We start from the raw sequence: 24,592 nt of genomic DNA, 5'->3' as shown, positions 1-24,592 counted from the left end.
GAAGGAGACAACAGCAACTCTCTGTATTCACGACTATGTAGACTCCAAGCTATACTACCAGTCAGCTCTGGTGGATATCTTGCAACACTGGCCTCCCAGCAAACATCATAGACCCTATCCAGAGACTGTTCTTTATTTCAGAGTGTTTTCAGGCCTTTTAAAGCACCAGGAAGTACATCCAGCAACAGCATCTGATCTCAAAATACAGGAAGGAACCCAGCCAAACTATAGAAGCTCACACCAAATTCAGTCAATCCAGGGTTGCAACAAGTTGACCTGACTACTATCACCAGTTATACTAAATAGTAAAGGAATATGTAGCAACACTGAACTCCTCTACATGGCAGAGGAGTTCATTATTATTAGTGCACAGGCACACAAGTGTAAGAGCATAAGCATGGAAATCAGAGACGTAAAACATTACAGAGAACAATGGTGAGACTCAAGAAGTAAACACAAAAAAGGGAGACCTATAAACCCCATGATGAATAATTCCCAGAGTGTTTTTAATTAGTTTACAGAAGTATAAGAAACCACCAACAAAACATGGGCAGATAGCTGCTGCTCATGGACAGGCCAGAACAGTCAGAAGAACAGGTGAAGGCTCCACCAGCATGAAGAGCAGATAGGCTGCCCTCCACCACATGTAGCTCTCTGAATCAGTAGGTTCAGTTTCCCAAGAGTCAATATGCTGCCACAGTTCTTGACCCACCATCCAGCAAAACTTTCAATCACCATATCTGGGAAAAGCAACATATTCCAAGATAAAGTCAAATTTGAACAATAGCTGTCTTGAGATCCAGCCCCACAGGTATACTAGAAAGACATCTTCATCCCAATAATATTAACTACACTCATGTAAAAACAGGAAATAAATAATTTCACACTAGTAAAGGCAAATAATGGAAGAACATGTATGTTCATGTACTTGCCAACATATACACACACACATACACACACACACACACACATACACACATACACAAAGAGAGAGACAGAGAGAGAGACTACCACTACCCCCACCAAAATAGCAGGAATTAACAATCATCGGTCATTAATATTTTTCAATATCAATGGACACAATTCCTTAATAAAAAGATCCAGACTAGCAAAATAGTGTGAAAACAGGACCCATCCTTTTGTTCCATACTAGAAACACCCCTAATATTGAAGGTAAACATCACCTCATTATCTCAGAATAAAGCACTGGTCCAAGAATTTCTAAGCAAATGGATATAAGAAGCAGGTTGGTTTTTCCATACTAATATCTAACAAAATAGACTTCTGTGGTGATTTGAAAGGCAATGGCCTGAAAGGGAGTGGGCTATTAGGAGGAGTGGCCTTGTTGGGGTTGCTGTGGTCTTGTTGGAGGAAAGAAAACAGAGAAACACTGGACCTAACAGACATGGTGTCCCAAATGAACATAATAGCTATCCACATCACATATCACCCAAATGCTAAAGAATATACCTTCTTCTCAGCACCTCATGATTTTTTTTCAAAAATTGACCACATACTCTTTCACAGAACAAGTTTCTACAGATACAAGAAACTTTAAATAACCCCTGAATTATATCAGACCACTATAGTTTGAAGCTGGAATTCTAGGAAACAGAATCAAAAGAAAGCCTGCAAACTCAAAGAAAGTTAAGAATGCTATACTGAAAGAAAACTGGGCCAAGACCAAAGTAAGAAAGAAATGAAAAACATTACACAGTTCAATGAAAATGAATGCAAAACATACCCACACCAATGGGACACAATGAGAACAGTGCTAAGAGAAAAGTTCATAACTTTACGTGCCTACATATATAAATTAAAGAGATTGCATATTAGCAACTTAACAGCACACCTGAAAGATCTAGAAAAAATAGCAAACACATCCAAGACAGGAGGGAATAATCTAACTGAGGGTTGACATCAACAAAGGAGAAACAAAGAAAATAATATAAAGAATCATTAAAATGAAAAGTTTGTTCTTTGAGAAAATCAACAGAATGGACACCAACTTGCTGTGTGATGTTCTATATGCTGTGAATATGTGTTGCTCCAACTGGTTGATAAAATGCTGATTGGCCAGTAGCAAGGCAGGAAGTATAGGCAGGATAAGCAGACAATGATATTTTTGGGAACAGGAAAGCTGAGTCAGGAGATGACGGCCTGCTGTCTGGGAAGCAGCATGTAATGGCACACAGGTAAAGCCACAGAGCACATGACAACAAAAAGATGAACAGAAATGGGCTTAGTTTAAATGATTATTTTAGAATCTGCTGTGGGATCTGTGGGTTTGGGCAAGACCAGGGAAAACTTTCAGCTACACCACCTAATTCATATTAACTAAAAGGCAGGCAGAAAATACACAAATTAACAAAGTCAGAAATGAAATGTGGGACATAACAAGACACATCTAAGACAACAAATGCATCACTAGGGCACACATTTAAAACCTGTAATCCACAAAACTGAAAAATCTAAGAAAATGAATAATTTTCTCATTAGCTACCACATTCCAAAGTAAATCAAGGTCAGATAAACAATATAAACAGCCCTATAACCCCTAAGGAAACAGGAGTTCTCCATAAAAGTTTCCCAAAGAAAAAAGTAGAGTCAGTAGATTCTAGTGAAGAATTCTTCCAGACTTAAGAAGAGATAATGCCAATATTTCTCAAATTATTCTTAGAAACAGAAGTAACATTGCTTCATTTTAAGAAAGCACAGTTACCTGATACCCAAATCATGCAATGGTTCAATAAAAATATAATTACAGGCCAATCTCTCTCATGAACACTGATGCAAACATATTCCATTAAACACTTGCAAAAATACATCCAAGAACACATTAAAGGATTTCCAAAGTGATCAAGGAGACTCCATCATAGAGATGTACGGGTATTTCAATATATGAAAATCTGTCAAGGCAATCCACCATATACTCCTGAAAAAAATTCACATAATTTTTTTTTAGATTAGCCTGAAAAAGGCTTTGAACTTAATCTAACATGGCTTAATGATAAAGGGATATGAGGGATACAAGGAACATACTTAAACATAACAAAAGCAATATACAGAAGCTCTTTAGTCAACATCAAACAAAAAGGAGAGAAACTCAAAGCAATTCCACTAAAATCAGGAATAACACAAGTCTGTCGGCTTTCTCTGTATGTATGAAATTTGGCACCACAACTGCACAGATAAACACTGTCTTAAAAAACCAAACCAAACCAAACCAAAAAACCCAGAAAACAAAGAGGTTGATCAATACAATGTAATTGAAGACCCAAATGTCAATCTGCAAAGCTATGAATACCTGATTGTTGATAAAGAAGACAGAAATATACAATGGAAAAAACAAAGTATCTTCAACAAATGGTATAACTGGATGTCTACACGCAGAAGAATGCAAATAGATGGCTCTCTTTCACCATTCAAAACCATTGTCTAAGTGGATGTAAGACCTCAAAATCAAAATCAAAACAGATATATCAACAGATGGCAGCTCATACAGAGATCCACAACCAAACATTAGGCAGTATTTCTGGAAGCCCATGGAAGATGGGAAGAAGGGTTGAAGAAGCCAGAGGGGTCAAGGGCATCATCAGAACATGACCCAAAGATTCAATTAGGATGAGCTCATGGCCTTCAGTTACAGAGACTGAAGAGTTCATCAAGGAACCTGTATGAGTCTAAGATAGGTACTCTGCACATGTGTTATGGATGTTTAGCTTGGTGTTCTTCTTGGACTCCTAGAATTGGGACTTGGTGCTGTCTCTGATTCTTATACCTACACTTGGTATCCTGTTCCTCCTATAGAGTTTCCTTGTTTAGTGTTGATACAAGCATATGTGCTAGACTGAGTGTTACTTTTTGTGCTTTGATCTGTTGATATCCCAGGGAGCCTTGCTCTTTTCTGAAGGGGTATGAAGGGAGGGTGGATATGGGGAAGATAAGTAGTATGTGTTTGAGAGTGTGTGTGTGTGTGTGTGTGTGTGTGTGTGTGTGTGTGTGTGTGCATGCACGCACGCTCGCTGGTGAAGTGGAAGTAGGAGAAACTGTGGTAGGAATATAATATATGAAAGAAGAATAAAAAAAATCCTTGTCAATTGTTAGGAGAATAAAACACACAAATAAAACATTGGAGCTATCAGTCACATACAAAAGAGAAAATATGCCATTTGTTTTTCTGTGCCTGGGTTATCTTGTTCAGTATGAGATTTCCTAGTTCTATCTATGTCAATGCTAATTCCATTGTTTTTACCTTTGAACAGAATTCCACAGTAACATGTGTTAAAATTTCATTATCCATTCATCAGCTGAAGGACATTCAGGTTGTTTACTTGTCCTGGCTATTGCAAATAGAGCAGCAAAGAACATGACTGAATAAGCATTTATTCCATAGTTCATCACATTCTTTGGATACATTCCAAGGGTGGAAATGAAGTAAATAGAATAGTTATGTATGGAAATCTCCATATAATTTACAATGAAAAACATCTTTTATAAAAGTAAAAAGATGCAATCTAACTATGAAAAAAGAAACTCTGGGTAGAAAATGTTTTGAAATTTTGAAATGAATCACCAACAACATAAAAATTTTGTAAACCACCCCCACAGACAAAAAAATCAGCTATTGAATTGGAAGAATACATGGGCCAGCTTGATGTCTAAGTGGGCAAATGCTCTTTCTGCCAATCTTGACTCTCTGAAAACCATTGCCAGGATGCACATAGTAAAAAGAGAAAATTGATTCCAGCAGGTTTTCCTCTACCTCCACACTTGTGCCATGGTGCATGCTGCATGCACACACACACACACACACACACACACACACACACACACACACACATACACACTCACTCAATCACTTACTCACACTCACACATTCACCAAATAAATATAAACATTAAAAAGTTAAGAGAACATTCCAACAGTTTACTTGATTATAATATAGGAGAGTGAGTAAGCTTAGATCATGATCTGAAATGTAAATACAAAACCTGAATGAAAATGAATTGAAACCATCCAAATACCAAATTGTAAGTCATAAAATTTCAAGAAAGGAAAACGAACATTGAGTTTTACTTGGGAGGATGGAGGTGCCATTTAGAATGAGTTTGGGGAGCAGAATGAATATTATTAAAATATTATATGAATTCACAAAGAAATTTTATAATGTTTACAGAAAGACAGAAAAATAAAGCTTAGAAAAAGGAGAGAAAAATTTACTTAGAGAAAATACTGTACAACTCTCTTGAGACATGAAGAAAACTGAAAATGGTCAGGTAGGATAGTCAAATGACATGAAACAAATTCAAATCGAATCATCAAGATCACCGAGCATATAGTTGTCATGAGAGATCCTGATATCAGATTGACAAAAGAAGAAAAGAACATGAGTGACTTCCAGTACAGCTAATGTCAGACTTCTGAGCGAACACCTACAGTACACAGGAGACAGGACGACCAGCTGAGTGGAAAAAAGAAAAACTCTGCCTACAAATGTCAACAATACTCTCCTGCAGAGATAATAAAAATTTTCTCAGAAAAACTGTAACAGACAGAGTTTCTGACAATAAGCTCAGGGAAGTGTGTGGAATCCCTCAAGCTGAAAGAGTGTCTGGTCATGAGTTACAGGGTGTTATGGCCCACACTTTTAATTGCAGCACTTGGGAGACAGAGGCAGGTGAATATCTGAGTTCATGGGTAGCCTGGTCTACGAAGTAAATTCTAGGATAGTCAAGGCAACACAGAGAAACCCTGTGTTGAACAACCCGAAATTAAAAGTGTATCCAATAAAAGTTGAAGTCTGATTCAGCCAAGAACAGTGTGTGGGACAATCTATGAAAGAACTGAGTGACAGGTTTTCAGAGTCCTAATTTAAAAATTCAGAAGGCTCACCAACAAGTCACTCACAGAAGCCACCAGCCAACACCCTGTGATGCCTGCTCTCCTGTTAGAATGAAACCTATCTATTGCAATGGATAGTATCTCAATATTTAATTTTTTTTTTGTTTTTTTGACACAGGGTTTCTCTGTGTAGCTTTGCTCCTTTCCTGGAACTTTCTCTGTAGCCCAGTTTGGCCAACGCCTTTAATCTCAGCACTCAGGAGGCAGAGGTAGGCAGATCTCTGAGTATCTCCATATTTAAAGATGGACTCACCTTCTTGTGCCACTGTCCTCAGGAATAGCAAGAGACCTGGAAAGAAAAACTCATGATTATCTCATCTTTCTTTATTCATTAGCCTGGCCATCTAACATCCCTGTCTTGTTCGGCCTCTGTACATTAGAATGAGAGTTTACTTAGTTAAGATGAACTCATGCACTAAATATAAAACATGGAAGCCCAGTGTTTCTGTTGTAGGCAGGCAAATTCAGCCTCCCAGGATGATATTTCCACCCTGTTATTCCACACCATCTATTCCCAGCAGGACTCACCAGTGCAGATCAGGTTTAGGAGCACAGACAGCATGGTGCTGCTTTGGATGGCAAGAGGCAGAAGCAGAATATAACATATTGGGTGTCGTAAGAGGCTTGCAGTGTCTACCTGACCACAACACGGAGGGCATAACAAGAGAAACATCCGCCCTCGCTGCTACATTCATTATTTTTTGTGTGTGACAGGCTTTCTCTGTTGCCCTGGCTATACTGGAATGCACTTTGTAGACCAAGCTAGGTCGAATTTGAATTCATTTGCCTCCCAAGTGCTTTGATTAAAGTGTATGTTCTCATACTAAGTTAAAAAAAAATCTCTTTTGTCATTGACTTTGTGGATCATAACTTCTTGGAAATTGTTCAGACTTTAGGTTTTCATCAAAAGTATTTATCATGACTACAACTGAGTTGCATCTTGAACCCACTTCCTTGATTCAAAATGGTTATATCTGATTATTGTACTAAAAGTTTTGATGTGTTCCTTTGCTTTTTAAATTCGAGACTCAGTGTTTCCTCTGGCATTCTATACAAGATGTTCAACAATTATTTTTCATATTGTAAGAACAGTCCTAATGTGTCAGTTAAAATGACTATACTGCTATTATTCCAGTTTCAGGTTATAGTTATTCATTTTCTTAATTAATCATGTAGGTATTTAGAATAATAAAATTACACTCTTTAAAAATCAAACAAACAAAGCAAGTAAGTTTTTGTTGTATTTGAAATTTGTTTTAAGAAGTTGAAAAAATATCAAAAGATGGAGAATCTCTCATGCTCATGTATCAGTAGGAATAGCATAGAAAAAAAAGCCCATCCTATCAAAAGTAATCTAAAGAATCCCATTTACACAGTCACATCAAAATTTCAACACAATGCTACACAGATCTTAAAAAGACAATTTCTGGCTTTAATGTAAACACACAGAGAAACTAACAGGATAGTTAAACCATCATGAACACTAACAGAACTGCTGGAGGTCTCACCACTCCTAACTTCAAGTCCTACTATAGACCTATGTGAATAAACACACCACAGTGTATGTGAAAAGACAGATAGGTTCATCAACGGAATGAATTTGAAAACCCAGACATAATTCCAGACATATATGCATAGCTGATCTTTGCTAAAGAAACCCAAAACATTCACTGGAAAACAAGACAGTATCTTCAACAAATGGTTTTGTTCAGACTGAATCACTGTTTGTATAAGAATGCAAATAGCTTCATACTTATCAACTGCAACAAACTCAAAGCAAGTATAACCCCTAATTGCATTCTAGATATCTAAATATTCTCCTTATAGATACATGGAAATGAAGGGGGAAACACATGAATGGAAAAAAATCCATTGATTAGCATCAAACAAACACCAATACAAACCCCAAAACAAAAAAATAGAGAGAACAGGTGATTATGAGGTGTCCAGGTCTAGCTGATCTATTACAGCAGAACTCCTGTACCTAAGGCACAGGCAACATCATGCAAGAAGGGAAAGAAAGATTGTAATAAATAGAGCAAGAAGATGTTTGCTGTGAGGTGGCATCTGTTAGAAATGTACATATAAAATCATGTAAATATAAATAACATTATACACATCAATCTGATTACATTCATAAAATTAGGAATACATATATAGATATTTAATGGTAATTAAAAATAAAGATAAATTTGAGAGAAGAAAATGGCCATATTTGAGAGGTTGAGGGGAGTAAGGAAAGGAAAAATTGTTTAAGTATAATTTATTTGAAACAATAAGCCTAACAATATAATAAAATGTTGTAGGTCTTAAATATTACATATGCATACTCTACTTCTAGGATTTCTGTGGCCAATAGTCAGTCCAGTTTCCAATGTTCCCAGTTCTTTGCAGTGTTTTGCAGCTTCATGGCCTCTGACAGAATCTACTAGAAATACATCAGGAGAATATTGATGTTTCTTTTGTAGGTTCATTGTCGAGAATAGTGTATGTCCTGCTGAAATAAAGAGCAAGTGCTGTAGAGTCAGGAAAGAGCCTGGTAAAATAAAAATGTCTGAAAATATGCAAAGACAAGTTGTCAAATTTTACATATTAAACATTCTCAGATATTTCCATGTCAACCATTCAACAATGAAGTGAAACAACACGACATAAAAATTCATTTCTGGTGTGTTTGGTAAAGAATGGTGAGTGTACAGGGCTAGAGAAATCACTTATCCATTTAGAGTGTGTTCTGAACTTGCAGAGGACCCAACTTCAGTTCCCATTACTCACAGAAGGAGGCTCACAACTGCCTGTGACTCCAGCTCCAGGGGATCCAACCAATGCCCTCTTTTGCCCTTACAAGCACCAGAACTCCCATGCACAGATTCACCCACCATTTAATCAGTGTGTGCTCTCATGCGATGCTAAAAGGACTCCCCTTTTACAATTGCCTTTTGCCTTTTACCAAGGACCATAGCTTGGTTTGTGTATCAGGGTGACTGTGGCCTCATAGAATACCCTTTTTGTATTTTGTGGAATAACTGGAGGAATATTGGCATTATGGCAGAATTTTGTGCTAAATAAATTTTTTTGCCTAGGGATATGTTTTATTGAGTGCTTTGATTTCAATAAGTATTACAGGTCTGCTTAAATTCTTATGTAATCTTCATTTAATCTTTATCCTTTATAAGTGTTGTACATAGATAAAATTATCCATTTCTTTCAGATTTTCCAATTTGGTGCAGTACAGGTTTGTAAAGTATGATTCCTTTGATTTACCTTTGTCTTTTTTATGTCCTATGTTCATGTCTTATTTCTTAATTTAGATATTCTTCCTATGATTTAATTAAGTTGACTAAGGGTTTGTAAATCTTACTGATTTTTCTGATGAATAAGTTGTTTTATAGATTCTTTGTATTTATTAAGTTGGTATCATGTTAAGTTCAACCATGAGTTTGATGATTTCTTGCCCTATCCTCCTGCTGGGGTGTGATTTCTTCTTTTAGTTCTAGAGCTTTCTGGTGTGCTGTTAACTTCCTTGTATTATACCTCTACAATATTTTATTTATGTACTTAATGATCTGACAATAAGTTTGGGTATATCAACTATGTATGTCACTGTGACCTGTAATTATGTTGGTAGCTATCTTTCTAGGACTTATTATCTATCTCTCATCTATGAATCTATTATTTATCTGTCATGTATCTAGTCAGTTTGGTTATTTCTATGTATCTATATGTATATATGTATCTATCATCTATCTATCTATTACCTGTCTACATACATATATATGCATTAGCTATCAATCATCATTTTTTCTATCCTCTTCATTCTATCAGTAAAATGATCTGTCAATTATTTATGTATTTGTGATTTATTAATCTATTTTTCAATCATCTCTTTTTACACAACTTTATTCTACTCATTATCTATTTACCTCTGTTTGTCATTCTGTCTATCATTTCTTCTTGTTTTTTTTGAGACAGATTTCTCTGTGTAATTTTGTGCCTGTCCTGGGTCTTGCTCTATAGACCAGGCTGGCCTTGAACTCACAGATATTTGCCTTACTCTGCCTCCCAAGTGCTGGGATTCAAGGCATGTGCCCCCCCAGTCTATCATTTCTTATAAATATCTCTAACTCTCACATGTCTTTCTGTATATTCATAACACATTTTTCTTTTCAAAATAAGCAGTCTTGAGGGTTTCCATGCAGTTTTCTTTCCCTCATTCTCCTCTCAATAATTTTCATTCACCCTGAAACCCAGTTTGTCATTGGTTGAAGAGAGACAGCCAAACCCCACAGCTCCAGACAGTTACAGTCACATTAGCAGAATGCTTAGGAGGTTATCCTTGCCTGCCACTAAAATAAGTTCGTCTCCCTTTTAAGAGAAGTTTAGATTTTGTGGGAGCTCTGTCTTCCTTGATAACTGACTTTCATTAAGGACTCACTGGGACATAGGAAGATGTTTTTTTGTGGGTTTAAAAGCTGATATAGCTGCAGTCCAGTTAGCTTCTTGTTAGTGTGCATTCAAAACCACAGGTACTTGTGAGGTAGTAGGCACCACAGGATGTGTGAGGTCTCAGTTACTGACCACACATTTCTAAATTTGTTACTTCTAATGCAAAATAAACAGTTCCTTTTTGAAATACTTAGTTGGTCTTGTGGGGAATTGCAGAAGAAACAAAGAATCCTTTTGTTTATATTTCCAACACGAAAGGAGAGTTTTCCTAAAAATGTCTAAAGTTGCTCAAAATCCTATCTCTCTTTTCATGCTAAATTTCTTTTTATATTTTTTCTGGCAGCCTATATTATGCAGCCCAGGTTATACCAGATTTCAGTCATGAAGCCAAGACTGGCCTCTAACTTGAGTTAATTCGCTTCCATCCTACCCAATTCTGGGAATATAGGTGTTCACTACCACATTTGCCTGTAACCATTTTTACCTTTATCTTTATTTTTGGAGGATAAAACGTTTGTTTCACTTGCAGTTTCATCATTGTGGGTGAATCAAAAGTACTGTCACTCAAGAGACAGTGGTCAAATTGTATCTACAAACAAAAATCAGATCAAGGAATGTATGCTTATACTCAACTTGTTTACTTCACTCCTAAAGATTTAAGGACTTCCTACGTAGGAAATGATGCCACTCACTAAATATTGGGCAGGGCTCTTCACACCAATTCTACTAAGCCAGAAAATTTCCCTCCAGACATGCCCATATCCAAACTCTCTGTGATTTACACAGCTCTTAGATTCTAGAAAAGATTCTGGATTCTGGCAAGTTGACATTTTACATTAAAATTCACACTAGCAGATATATCAAGATAATACTGCCATTTACAATTGCCTAAAATATTTAGAAACAAGAGCTACACCTCTCTTGAGAATATTTATGAAGGACTGTTAGTCATCAGCTCAGCATGGATACAGTTGCATATTCATGTCTGTTGATTGACTAGGTAGTTTTACAGTTGTGGCGCTTTCATTTGTATAACAGCCTTGTCATGTTCAGAGACCAGCCTCTCACTGTACTCCTTCCCATCTTCTAGCTTTTATGTTCTTTTCAAAGCCTTCTTTTGTGATGGTCCCTGAATCTTGGAAGGGGTTGCTGTAGATGTTCCAAGATGGCTATTGGTCTCTATACTGTGTTTTAGAACTCTTGGCCTGATGTGTCTGAGAAATGCCTGAATTTGTTCTTGAAAGACTTTAGATCACACCCCGCTGCTCCTGCTGGTTTTCTTTCTACTTCTAGTTGATTCTCTCTTCTGCTTTCCTGTTACATGAACTTCTTATGCACCATCCTTTATTCTCCAACCCTTTTCATTCTCCTCTTCTTATCTGTCACATCTGAGTCTACAAGTCTCATGGATTATCATAAGAGATGGCATTGTTTCTTTCTCTCTCTCTCTCTCTCTCTCTCTCTCTCTCTCTCTCACACACACACACACACACACACACACACACACACACACATACACACACACAGTATAACATACGTGTATATGCAAAAAAGAAACGTTATATTTTGTTTTCTAAAATAAAAACTAATAAAAATTAAAATTATAGAAACAATTTTTATCTAATACTACATAATGAAATATGTAGTATTTTATCTTTCTGAAACTTGCTCATTATGATAAACTCTGATTTTCAGTTGATTCCATTTTCCTGAAAACTTTCTATTTAATTTTTCATTATGAATACTTGCTAGGAAAACAAAATATTTGTGCTCAATGACCACTAGGGAAGCCAGGAAAATCAATAATCCATGGTTGTCTTTTCAAAAAACAGGCATAGAGCCTAAATTTTTCCTAGAGAGATGGAAATTAAAAGTGATCAATAGCCTGGTGATCTCTGTTGTCTGAAGGGTCAGATTCTATCAATCTCCTATAAGCAGGTCTAGAAGTAGCTAGTAGTCTATATAACCACTCTTTTCTCTGAAAGGCCAGGCTATATCAAGCTCCCAAAATGAGGACCGAAGATGCTTAATAGTCTTTGTGTAAATTATCTGCATAGCCAGGTACTCCCTTAGGCTCTGAAAACCAGGACCAGATTTGGTTAATAGCCAATGACCACTAAGCTATTTGTGATAGAGAACACATAAGAACTTTCCCTAGACCCTTAAACTAATACAGGTAGCCTATCTCTACAGTCTATCTTTTGCAAAAAATTACATGTACACTGTTTTGATTCTGAATGTCATTATACTTCCTTTTGCATTAGGGACTGCATTATATTGGGATACTTTTTTTTCCCTTCAAAGTGTACTGTTTCAATATGCTTAAAACAAACTGTTTGTTTTCAGACTCCAGAAGTTTGTACCAGTCAGGACAACTAAGTCATGCTGAACTGTGTTTCCTTCTTGTCTTTCAATGTTTATTTCTCTGCCACCCATAGCATTTGCAAGGATCCCCACAGCTGACAACCAGTGTGAAGGGCTAAGTCCTCAGTGAAGGTTAGAACACGTTTCCATTGTAGCTTGAATTCTGATGGGTAGTAAAATAAAGACTCGGAGCTAGATATCAGCCTAGATGCTGAAAGATCAGAGAGACAAAGGAGCTAGCCACTTCACCTCTTATCTCACCAAATCTATGAAATCTCACCAAATCTTATCTCACCAGCCTGGAAAGGGAGTCAAGTTCCTGTTTACACCCCATCTTATTACTTCCTCTCTCTGCCCAGCCACATCATTTCCTGTTTCCTTCACCCAAGTGCTAGGATTAAAGGTATGTGACAGCATTGCTTGGCCTCTATGGTTAACTCATGGCTAGCACTGCCCTCTGATTTCCAGGTAAGCTTTATTTTTAGAGCACAAACAAAATATTACCACATTTCTCCTTTTTGTCTAAATTTAAAGAAAGTAGGGTAAAATAATATAGGAAAACTATATACAATAGGCACATGACTAAATACAATATATAGGCAATAAATACATCAAAAATGTCTAGTCAATAAACATTTGACAAATTCAGAGAAAAGACTCCATTATCTATCAGATTTTGGTGATTGCAAAAGTTGTACCTAATTCATTTTCTACCCTAATTTGCATTATCAAAATTACCTTTTAATGTCGCTCAATCTTATTCACTTTACCTGTCATAGTGAGTTTATTTTCTGTGGTGTAACAAGGAAAACTATAACTATAGCTGTAAAATCTTCAACTTCCTCAGAGATTGGAGAAAGGAATGATATTTCCTCCATATGCAAGGAGTGCAAGTGACTTCCAAAAATTGTGAGAAATGACAGCAACAGCTAGCTGCATAGATAGTCAGCCAAAGTTCATCTGTAATGTTGGGGCATCCATCTTCAGACTAAAGGCCCAGAATATCTGACTGACTTTTCTGTGATGCAGATTGTTCTGAAGGGCTGTTCTACTTAGTCTTGGCAAAATTTTGGCAGCTGCTTTCTTTTGTGTCCTGCTTGTCCAGTTTGGACACAAAGTGCCACCAGTTGAGGCAAGAGCACTTTCTTGTCCAGTGGCTCCCTTTTGCCACAATGATAGTAAGCTCATGTGGATTTTCTTCAATGCCCATCATCTTCTCTGATGTATATTGGTACTGCCAGGAGCAGACATGTCTCCTTGTCAAAAAAAATGCCTACATTATTAAAATATCTTAAATATCATATTCTGTAAATCTCTGAAGTGTTTGAAGACAACCTATCTAAAATATGTCTCTGTTTGATCTTCAAAACATACTTTATATGACTACAAATTTGATTGTTATAAATAACTACTAACTTGCATCTCTTTATATCATACTTAGTTGCTAAAATAATTTTCAAGGAATGGAAATTTTCATTACATTGCTAAATGAGTTATATGGGTATAATGCTTGAACAAGAGTAGACATGTTCTAACAAAAATAACCATAAATTCTTACCAATATGCAGAGATCCATATCAATGTAAATATTTAAAGCTAGTAGTTGTTCTTTTAAAATGAGATTAAATAACCTGCATTTTTATCTTATCACTTTTATATTCCCAGACACTTATATTCTCAGACACTTATCATTTTTATATTCCCACTTATCACTTTTATATTCCCAGACACTTATATTCTCAGACACTGAGATCAATAATAAATGGGACCTCCTGAAACTGAAAAGCTCTTGTAAGGCAAATGATATGGTCAATAAGATAAAATGACAGCCTATAGAATGGGAAAAGATCTTCACCAACCCCACATCTGACAAAGGGCTGATCTCCAAAATATATAAAGAACTCAAGCAACTAGACATCAAAATACTAAGTAATCTGATCAAAATGTGGGACACAAATCTAAACAGAGAATTCTCAACAGAAGAATCTCAGATGGCCAAAAGACATTGAAGGAGTTGCTCAACATCCTTAGTCATTAGGTAAATGCAAATCAAAATGACTCTTAGATATCATCTTACAACTGTTGGAATGGCTAAGATAGAAAACACTGATGATAGCTCATGTTGGAGAGAAGTGGAGTAAGGGGAATACTCCTCCATTGTTGGTGGGATTGCAAACTTGTACAGTCACTTTGGAAATCAATATAGAAGTTTCTTAGAAAATTGGGAATCAATCTTCCTCAAGACGTAGTTATACCACTCTTGGGTATATGCCCAAATGATGCTCAATGATACCACATGGATACTTGCTCAACTACATTCATAGTAGCATTGTTCATAATACCCAGAACCTGGAAACATCTTAGATTCTCCTCAACCAAAGAATGGATAAAGAGAATGTGGTACATTTAAAAAAAATGAGATCCTGAAATTTGCAGGCAAATGGATGGAACTTGAAAAAAATCTTTCTGAGTGAGGTATCCCAGATCTAGAAAAATAAACATGGTATATGTTAGTAAACTGCAAAAGCTCTGCATTTGGTATTCCAGGTTTCGGCACCAATGTTAGTAAACTGCAAAAACTCTGGGTTTGGTGTCCTGGGTTTTGGCACCAAATGTAGGTAAACTGATGGCTGAAACTGCGAGGAGACAGTTCAGCCCTAGAAGGCGAGGTATCCCAGACACCTCAGAGCTACTTAGGACAAGAGCTCGGCCTGAAGGTGTCCTGGATACCTGGAGCTGTTTAGCACAGCTCTGATGGCTGAGACTGTAACAAAACAGCTCAATCTTGGAAAGGAAGGTTTTCTGACTTCTCAGGAGAGTCAAGCCTGGAACTTCTTCAGCAAGGAAGATTATCTTGACTCTTCGGGAAGGTCAAGATATACCTGGTATGATGGAATGATGGGGGATGGTTTCCCCACAGGACACAGCAATCCTGCTCCTCTCCTGGAGAACCGCAATCTCTGGCTCAGTGTTACCAGCTCTTAGTCACTCAGTCCACTATGGGACGTCACAGCAAGGTTCTTCTGTTCAGCTCCCCCTTGCTCAGTCCACTATGGGACCTCCCAGCAAGGTTCTTCTGTTCAGCTGTCAATGAAGGTCTTCACCCAATACTGTTTTGAAAAAGAGGTTTATTTGGGAAGGAGGAGTCCAGGAGAGTAGCTGCCTCTACCAGGGTGGAGAGAACACCTCACAACTGACCAGACAGTGTGGTTTATATAGGATGTCTAGGGGGAAGAGTCAACTGTGATTGGTTAGTTTATTTTCTGCCCAGGGATTGGCCAGTTTTGTGAGCAAGGGGCAGAGATGGCCCTGATTTCAGGGCCAAACTGTGTTTCTTTCACTGGCCTTTCTTGGCTTTTTGACACTACCTCTAAGGCCAGGGCACATTTCTTTCACTGACTCTGATTCTAGGGGCCAAGAGTGTTATATTTTGATACTAGTTTCAGAGTCAGGGCATATTTCCTAGGTTCTGGATTTGGGGATAAAGTGTTCACTTCTCTGCCTCAGGTCCCAAACACAGGCTGTGTTTCTTTCCCTGGTCCTGGGACCTAGGGCCAGTATTCTACTGTTCTGCTCTATAATTGGTTGTTTTCACAAGTCAGTTGGACAGGGGCAGAGATGGCTCTGATCTGAGCTAAACTGTGTTTCCCTCACTGGCTTTATCTGAGTCATCCTTCCCTAATCCTGGCCTCCAGGGTCAGGGTGGGTTTCTCTAGCCAGTCCCGTTTTATATATTCACCAGTGTATATTCACTGATAATTGAATATTTGGAGTAAGTATAGGATAAGGAACCTATAATCCACAGCCCCAGAGAGGCTAGACAACAAGGAGGGCCCAAAGAGGGATGCTTGGATATCCCTGGGGAGGCAAAATAAAGGAGATCTCCTGGGTAAACTGGGGGGAGGGCAGGTGAGGTCCCTCCAGATGGCAATTTGAAGGAGTGAGTTTGGTGGGCTGGGTGCTGGATGCAGGAAGGAGGCAGGACAAAAGGGAGTGTAATAAAAGAGATTTCATAATGGGGGCCTTTTGGGGTTACAGAGAAACCTGGCCCCAGAGAATCCCCAGGAATTCACAAAGATAACCACTGCTAACAATCTTAGCAGTAGTGGAGAGAATGCCTGACCTGACCATCTAATGTTAATTGTCATCATACATACTCTATTTAGTGACTGATGGAGGCAGATTTATGATCCACAGGAAAGCATTGGGCTGAGCTGCAGGAAACTTGATGAAGAAAGGGAGGAGGAATTGTTGGAGCCATTGGAGTCATGACTGGGAAACCCACAGAGATAGCTGACCTGTGCTGGTGTGAGCTCATTGATTCTGGTCTACAAATTAGGGAAATTCCATGGGACAGACATAGGCCCACTGCATATGTGTGATAGCTGTGTATCTCCAGCTCTTTGTAAGGATCCTAGCAGTGAGATCAGGACCTGTCCCTGGTGCTTGGCTGGATTTTGGAAATCCATTCCCCATGCTCGATTAACCTTGCTGAGATTTGATGAAAGGGGAGTAGCTTGGATCTGTCTCTACTTGATGTGCCATGTTTTGTTCAAAGTAGTGGGAGGCTAGCCCATTTCTGAATGGATATGGAGGAGGAGTGGAAGTCAGGGCTAGATGGGAAGTCACAGGGGACTAGGAGGAGAGAAGAAGGGGAAAATGTTGTTGATAGGAAAAAATAAATTACAAAAGTTATAGCAATAAAATAAAATAAAATGACAGGGCTTCTTATCCCTTTGGTCATCATAGGATTGTATGGAGCACATCATACTTCTTTCTATCTGCATTGAACAAACTAATATCTGAGTCATAAACTTAAGTGTCTTCTGTTAAATTTCTTAAATTTAAAACAGTTTTAGAAAAGATCACCTACTGTGACATGTGCTTATTACTAGTAAATAAATGGATGGATTGACAACGGATTCCTTATTTGATTTGGGTTATTGAAAACTTCTAATTATGGAAAACAATGTCCAGATACGAGCCACTAGTTTTTAATGTAGATTCACTCTTAATTTTAAGACCTGAATAAATTTCAACATTTTGCTCAAAGTCCTTTGATAAAGGGCTTTACTATAACAAAAAATCAAGTACTGTGAATATTTTCCCCACATCGATAACCACAGTTAAATGTTATGGTCCCAAAATGATAAATGCAAAGCCTTAGTCTCAGAAAATTACCCTGGAGCATACACCTAGAAACATCACACCTGGGAATCTAGCTTATATTCTCAACACTTAGATAAGACTAGGTTGTACTGTTTTTGCTTTATCATGCTTATGCTCTGCCATGTGCAGGAAGAAGTTTCTGTCCCACCAGCCAACTCCCTAATAATCAAATGGAGACTTGATAATTATGAAACCTCAGCAGATAGCTTAAGTTTGTTTTAACTAGTTCTTATAGCTTAAATTTACCCATATTTTTAAATCCACATTCTTTTAAGTGGCTTTGTTTTCCCAATTCTCTACTTTCTATCCTGCTTTCTCTCTGTCTGGCTGGTGACCCTGGCCTTCTTCCCAGTGTTCTCTCATTCTGGATCTCCTGCCTAACCTCTTCCTGCCTAGCTATTGAACTGTTGGCTCTTTATTAAACCAATGAGAGCAACTCATCTTTACAGCATATAAAAAGATTATTGTAGAGCAGCCATGCATAAGTTTGGATCATTCATCAACACCTCTGTATACAACGGCCTGTTAGAAATTAAGCTCTTACTAAGGCTTTGATGTCTGGTTCTAGGAGACATATTAGTTGAATGATCCTCAAATCAGTATAATATAGGACAGGAAGACAATCTTACCAAAAGCAATTTACAGATTCAATGCAATCCCCATCAAGATACCAACACAATTCTTCACAGATCTGGAAAGAACAATACTCAACTTCATATGGAAAAACAAAAAACCCAGGATAGCTAAAAGAAACCTGTACAATAAAACAACTTCTGGAGGCATCACAATCCCCGACTTCAAGCTCTACTATAGAGCTACAGTAATAAAAACAGCCTGGTATTGGCATAAAAACCGACATGTGGACCAATGGAATCGAATTGAAGACCCTGACATTAACCCGCACACCTATGGACATATAATTTTTGACAAAGAAGCCAAAAGTATACAATGGAAAAAAGAAAGCATCTTCAACAAATGGTGCTGGCATAACTGGATATCAGCGTGTAGAAGGCTGCAAATAGATCCATATCTGTCACCGTGCACAAAACTTAAGTCCAAGTGGATCAAAGACCTCAACATAAATCCAGCTACTCTGAACCTGCTAGAAGAAAAAGTAGGAAATAGTCTTGAACGCCTTGGCATAGGAGATCACTTCCTAAATATAACACCAGTAGCGCAGACACTGAGACAAACAATCAATCAATGGGACCTCTTGAAACTGAGAAGCTTTTGTAGAGCAAAGGATACGGTCAACAAGGCAAAGCGACAGCCTACAGAATGGGAAAAGATCTTCACCAACCCCACATCTGACAGAGGACTGATATCCAGAATATATAAGGAACTCAAGAAATTAGACATCAAAAGGACCAACAGTCCAATTGAGAAATGGGCTTTAGAACTAAACAGAGAATTCTCAACAGAGGAATCCCAAATGGCTGAAAGACATTTAAGGAATTGCTCAACTTCCCTAATCATCAGGGAAATGCAAATCAAGACAACTCTGAGATACCACCTTACGCCTGTCAGAGTGGCTAAGATCAAAAACACTGAAGACACTTTATGCTGGAGAGGATGTGGAACTAGGGGAACTCTCCTCCACTGCTGGTGGGAATGCAAGCTTGTACAACCACTTTGGAAATCAATATGGCGCTTTCTTAGAAAATTGGGAATCAATCTCCCCCAAGATCCAGCTATACCACTCCTGGGCATATACCCAAGAAATGCTCAATCATACCACAAGAGCACTTGCTCAGCTATGTTCATATCAGCATTGTTTGTAATAGCCAAAACCTGGAAACAACCTAGATGCCCTTCAACTGAAGAATGGATAAATAAATTGTGGCACATATACACAATGGAATACTACTCAGCAGAGAAAAACAACGACATCACACGGTTTGCAGGCAAATGGATGGATCTAGAAAAAATCATCCTGAGTGAGGTAACCCAGACTCAGAAAGACAAATATGGTATGTACTCACTCATAGGAAGATGCTAGATGTGGAACAAGGATGACTAGACTGCTACTCACATCACCAGTGAGGCTACCTGGAAAACGGGACCCCAAAAAAAGACACGGAGAAATGGACGAGATCTACATGAATAGCCTGGTCATGAGTGGGAACAATGAAGGGCAACAGTCGAGGGAAAGAGTGGGAGATCCTAGCTGGATCAAGAAAAGAGAGGGAGAACAAGGAATAGGAGACCATGGTAAATGAAGACCACATGAGAAGGTGAGAAGGGGAGGAAGCAGAGAGCTAGGGAGGCCCACGGAGATCCACAAAGATACCCCCTCAAAAGACTGCTGGCAATGGTCGCGAGACGGCAGGAACTGACCTACTCTGGTGATGGGATGGCCAGACACCCAGATAGTGGTGCCATAAACCCCATCCAAGGACTGAGGAATCTGAAGGCAGACATCCACGGCTGGGCCCCTGGTGGAGCACTGGGAGTCTAATTAGTGAGTAAGAAGAGGGTTTATATGAGCGAGAATTGTTGAAGCCAAGGTTGGATAAAGCACCGGGACAAATAACCAAATGAATGGAAGCACAGGATCTATGAACCAAAGGCTGAGGGGCCCCCAACTGGATCAGGCCACCTGAACGGGTGAGAAAGTCATTTGGCTTGATCTGTTTGGGAGGCAGCTGTGCATTGGTGCCAGGTCCTGGGCTCGTTGCATGAGTTGGCTGTTTGAATCCTGGGACTTATGCAGGGACACTTGGCTCGGTCTGGGAGGGGGGAATGGACCTGCCTGGACTGAGTCTACCAGGTCAACCCCGGTCCTCGGGGGAGACCTTGATCTGGAGGAGGTGGGAATGGGGGGTGGGCTGGGGGGAGGGGTGGGCGAGAGGGGGAGAACAGGGGATTCTGTGGCTATTATGTTGAACTGAATGGTGTTGTAAAATAATAATAATAATAATAAAAAAAAACAAAAAAAACAAAAAAAAGAAGAATGAGTTCATTTTTATACTCAAAATTATTTTCAACAAAAATAAAACATCAGAAATCTTGAAAAAAAAAAAGAAATTAAGCTCTTACTAAGGCTTTGATGTCTGGTTCTAGGAGACATATTAGTTGAATGATCCTCAAATCAGTATAATATAGGACAGGAAGACAATCTGTTGAATAGCTCAGCTTTTCTTTTTGATTTAACAAATATATTTTATCATATATTAAAACCAATAAAATGCAAAAGAGACCATATGGGGTTGTGTCCTATTTATTTATTTATTTATTTTTGCTAATTTGAAAGAAGATATAGTCATTAGGGAAGATGGACTATCAATTGAGAAGATGCATCCACACAAACTGCCTGGAGGCAATCTGTTGGGAATTTTCTTGTTTCAAGGTTGATGTGGGAAGGCCTAGACCTCTGTGGGTAGTTTAACTTCTTGACAGGTCATCATAAAATTCAGAGTAATGCAGGGTGACCAAGTTATGAAGAACGTTCAAGTATGTGGTGACTCATCATTGCGTTTGCTTCAGTTCTTTCATCCCTGTTCCTGCCTTGGTTTCACTCAATGCATTGTGACCTGGGATATTTAATATATGTAAGCCAAAGAAATTCTTTACCTCAATTAGCTTTTGGTCATGGTGATTTATCACAGAAATAAAAATCATATTTAAAATTGGTAGTGTGTATAAAGGTTGTGTGAATCTTTTTGGTAAAACATGAGCAAACATCTCTTGATTTTAGCAGATGGCACACCCATGTCAGATCCAATAAATGATCCAAACAGGTATATATTATTGAAATAAGAAAGTTACTATAATTACTTACAAGATCATGGTGTTATGGGTGTGGCCTCATTCAGAGATTCACCTCTCTGATCATTAACAAATTTTAAGAAAGCAAAGGTTTTGATTCACATACTGACACTAGATATATACCTGGGACTTGGAGTTCCCAAAGGCAGCCCCAAGACACCTCAATCAGGGGATCAAAAAGCCAGAGTTCAGGCTTCTGTTCAGGCAAACAGAAGGTCATCTGGTACACAGCAAGCTTTAATTTACAGAAACATGCAAAGAAGTTTTGTTAATGTTGTGCAAGACTAGGTATTTACAAAAACGAACCCTTAGCATGCTTTAACATTTTAAGTCTTATTTCACTTTATAGTTTGATTTCTCTCCAAAGGAAAAGTGAGAACTATAACATTTTAAGTATAGGAAATACATATAAGAATAATGACAGATGGCCCCAAAGTTAGAGACTTCTATCCTATGATTACAGCAATTGTTTCACTGCATCTATTCATTTTTGCTTCCAAAAGGGCTTTGGTCTTTACAGATGAATTCCTGATATCTTTCTTTGAGAACTCATAGGGTACTAAAAATCTTTGATCTCAGCTTATCATTCCATTGCTCCCAGGCACACACTGATACATGTGGAAGGATTCCTTGGGCTGCTGTGAACTGGTCCTGATAAATTGCTGTTTGAAGATCCACTGATCAAATTCTGTGTATGTCACATTCTGCATTTGTTTTCCTTCAGGGTCCTAGAAAGAGGTAAATGTTGAGTGCTTTTGTATGCACATATTCTTGTGGAGGATGAGGGGAGGTAGGACCCACACTCTGAAAAATGGTGAGTTCATGACGACCTATCTCTTCCATATTCTTTTCACTTCAAACCCTTGTTCATTGGTGCTGCATTTTTAGAGGAGAGAAGTAGTTATTAACACCTAAGATAGAACTTGTGCATGCTTCTTTCAAATATCAAGGATTAATGAGAGATATGGTCAAACCCAAGATTTCTCTTCTCCCACACAGCCAAGTCATATGTCCTGCATCTCTGTTTCAACCCCATCTCATTAATGCTGTATGCTCCTAGTTCTCTCTTTAGTGCTCTCCCTTAAAAACAACCTTCTTCTAGATATTAGTCTGCTTTGGATATGTGAAGAATTAGTCACTGGTCTGAGTGCTGAGGGAAAGAACAAGGGCTCAGCAGTTCTCTCTGCAAAGACCCACATCAGTGTCCCTGTCCTAGGCCAAGTAAATGAATACCACACACCTGTATTCCTCCAGGTTCAGTTTCTCATGCTACTCAGATGATACTCACTTCCTCCTTCTTCTTGATATGCATTTCTTTTTGCACAGCACTGAGAATGGATGAGGAAAATGAGGAAGCTAACCATCGTGTAGAATGAGAGTCTAACCAGAATATGCAGGAGCTCATGATTATCTGATGGAACATATGAATGCAATAAATAAGATGACAATCTTAGGATCCCTGTAATAGATTACCTATCATTTATTGATAGATGGATAGTTAATGGACTATTAATCTTTAGGACAATGTTCTTGGTGAAGAAGCTACTATTCTCATTCTGCTAAAGCACACAGTATAAATTCCCTCTCCCTTTCATCTCTCCAGCATTTTCCAGGTATCTTTCCTCCAAGCTTCCCATATTCTTTGATTATTACTTTTGTATGTGTTATATATATATATATATATATATCTTGCTGAGTATAGTATTTTAATACACACATACATATGTATATTATATCTTGAATATACACATGTATATATATATATATATATGTGTGTGTGTGTTTACACACACACATATATATGTATATATACACATACACACACATATATACATATACATATATCTATACATATACATACAACGGATTCCTTATTTGATTTGGGTTATTGAAAACTTCTAATTATGGAAAACAATGTCCAGATATGAGCCACTAGTTGTTAGTGTAGATTCACTCTTAATTTTAAGACCTGAATAAATTTCAATATTTTGCCCAAAGTCCTTTGATAAAGGGCTTTACTATAACAAAAAATCAAGTGCTGTGAATGTTTTCCCCACATCGATAACCACAGTTAAATGTTATGGTCCCAAAATGATAAATGCAAAACTTGAGTCTCAGAAAATTACCCAGGAGTATACACCTAGAAACATCACACATGGGAATCTAGCTTATATTCTCAACACTTAGATAAGACTGGGTTGTACTGTTTTTGCTCTATCATGCTCATGCTCTGCCATGTGCAGGAAGAAGTTTCTGTCCCACCAGCCAACTGCCTAATAACTAAATAAAAACTTACTAATTATGAAACCTCAGCAGATAGCTTATGTTTGTTTCTAACTAGTTCTTATAGCTTAAATTTACCAATATTTTTAAATCCACATTCTTTTAAGTGGCTTTGTTTCCCCAATTCTCTACTTCCTATCCTGCTTTCTCTCTGTCTGGCTGGTGACCCTGCCCTTCTTCCCACTGTTCTCTCGTTCTGGGTCTCCTGCCTAACCTCTTCCTGCCTAGATATTGAACTGTTGGCTCTTTATTAAACCAATGAGAGCAACTCATCTTTACAGCATATAAAAAGATGATTGTAGAGCAGCCATGCATAAGTTGGGGTCATTCATCAACACCTCTGTTTACAATGGCCTGTTAGAAATTAAGCTCTTACTAAGGCTTTGATGTCTGGTTCTAGGAGACATATTAGTTGAATGATCCTCAAATCAGTATAATATAGGACAAGAAGACAATCTGTTGAATAGCTCAGGTTTTCTTTTTGATTTAACAAACATATTTTATCATATATTAAAACCAAGAAAATGCAAAAGAGAACATATGGGGTTGTGTCCTATTTATTTATTTATTTTTGCTAATTTGAAAGAAGATATAGTCATTAGGGAAGTGGGACTATCAATTCAGAAGATGCATCCACACAAATTGCCTGGAGGCAATC

At 38.0% G+C, this 24,592-nt stretch overlaps 1 protein-coding gene across 1 annotated transcript in view; it reads right to left on the bottom strand.

The window, feature by feature from the left end:
- LOC143271811 (killer cell immunoglobulin-like receptor 3DL1) overlaps positions 1–23,015 on the bottom strand; it is a 31,618-nt gene extending 8,603 nt beyond the window's left edge. Inside the window, exon 1 of the mRNA XM_076563960.1 lies at positions 22,940–23,015. Coding sequence (XP_076420075.1) covers positions 22,940–23,015 — 76 coding nt within the window. The remainder of the gene's footprint in view (positions 1–22,939) is intronic.
- Positions 23,016–24,592: the final 1,577 nt, after the last annotated feature.

This window comes from Peromyscus maniculatus, chromosome 1 (assembly GCF_049852395.1).
Source record: "Peromyscus maniculatus bairdii isolate BWxNUB_F1_BW_parent chromosome 1, HU_Pman_BW_mat_3.1, whole genome shotgun sequence".
In the NCBI taxonomy this organism is placed as follows: Eukaryota; Metazoa; Chordata; class Mammalia; order Rodentia; family Cricetidae; genus Peromyscus; species Peromyscus maniculatus.
The sequence above is the reverse complement of the archived record's forward strand: the minus strand, read 5'-3'. Positions and strand labels throughout refer to the sequence as shown.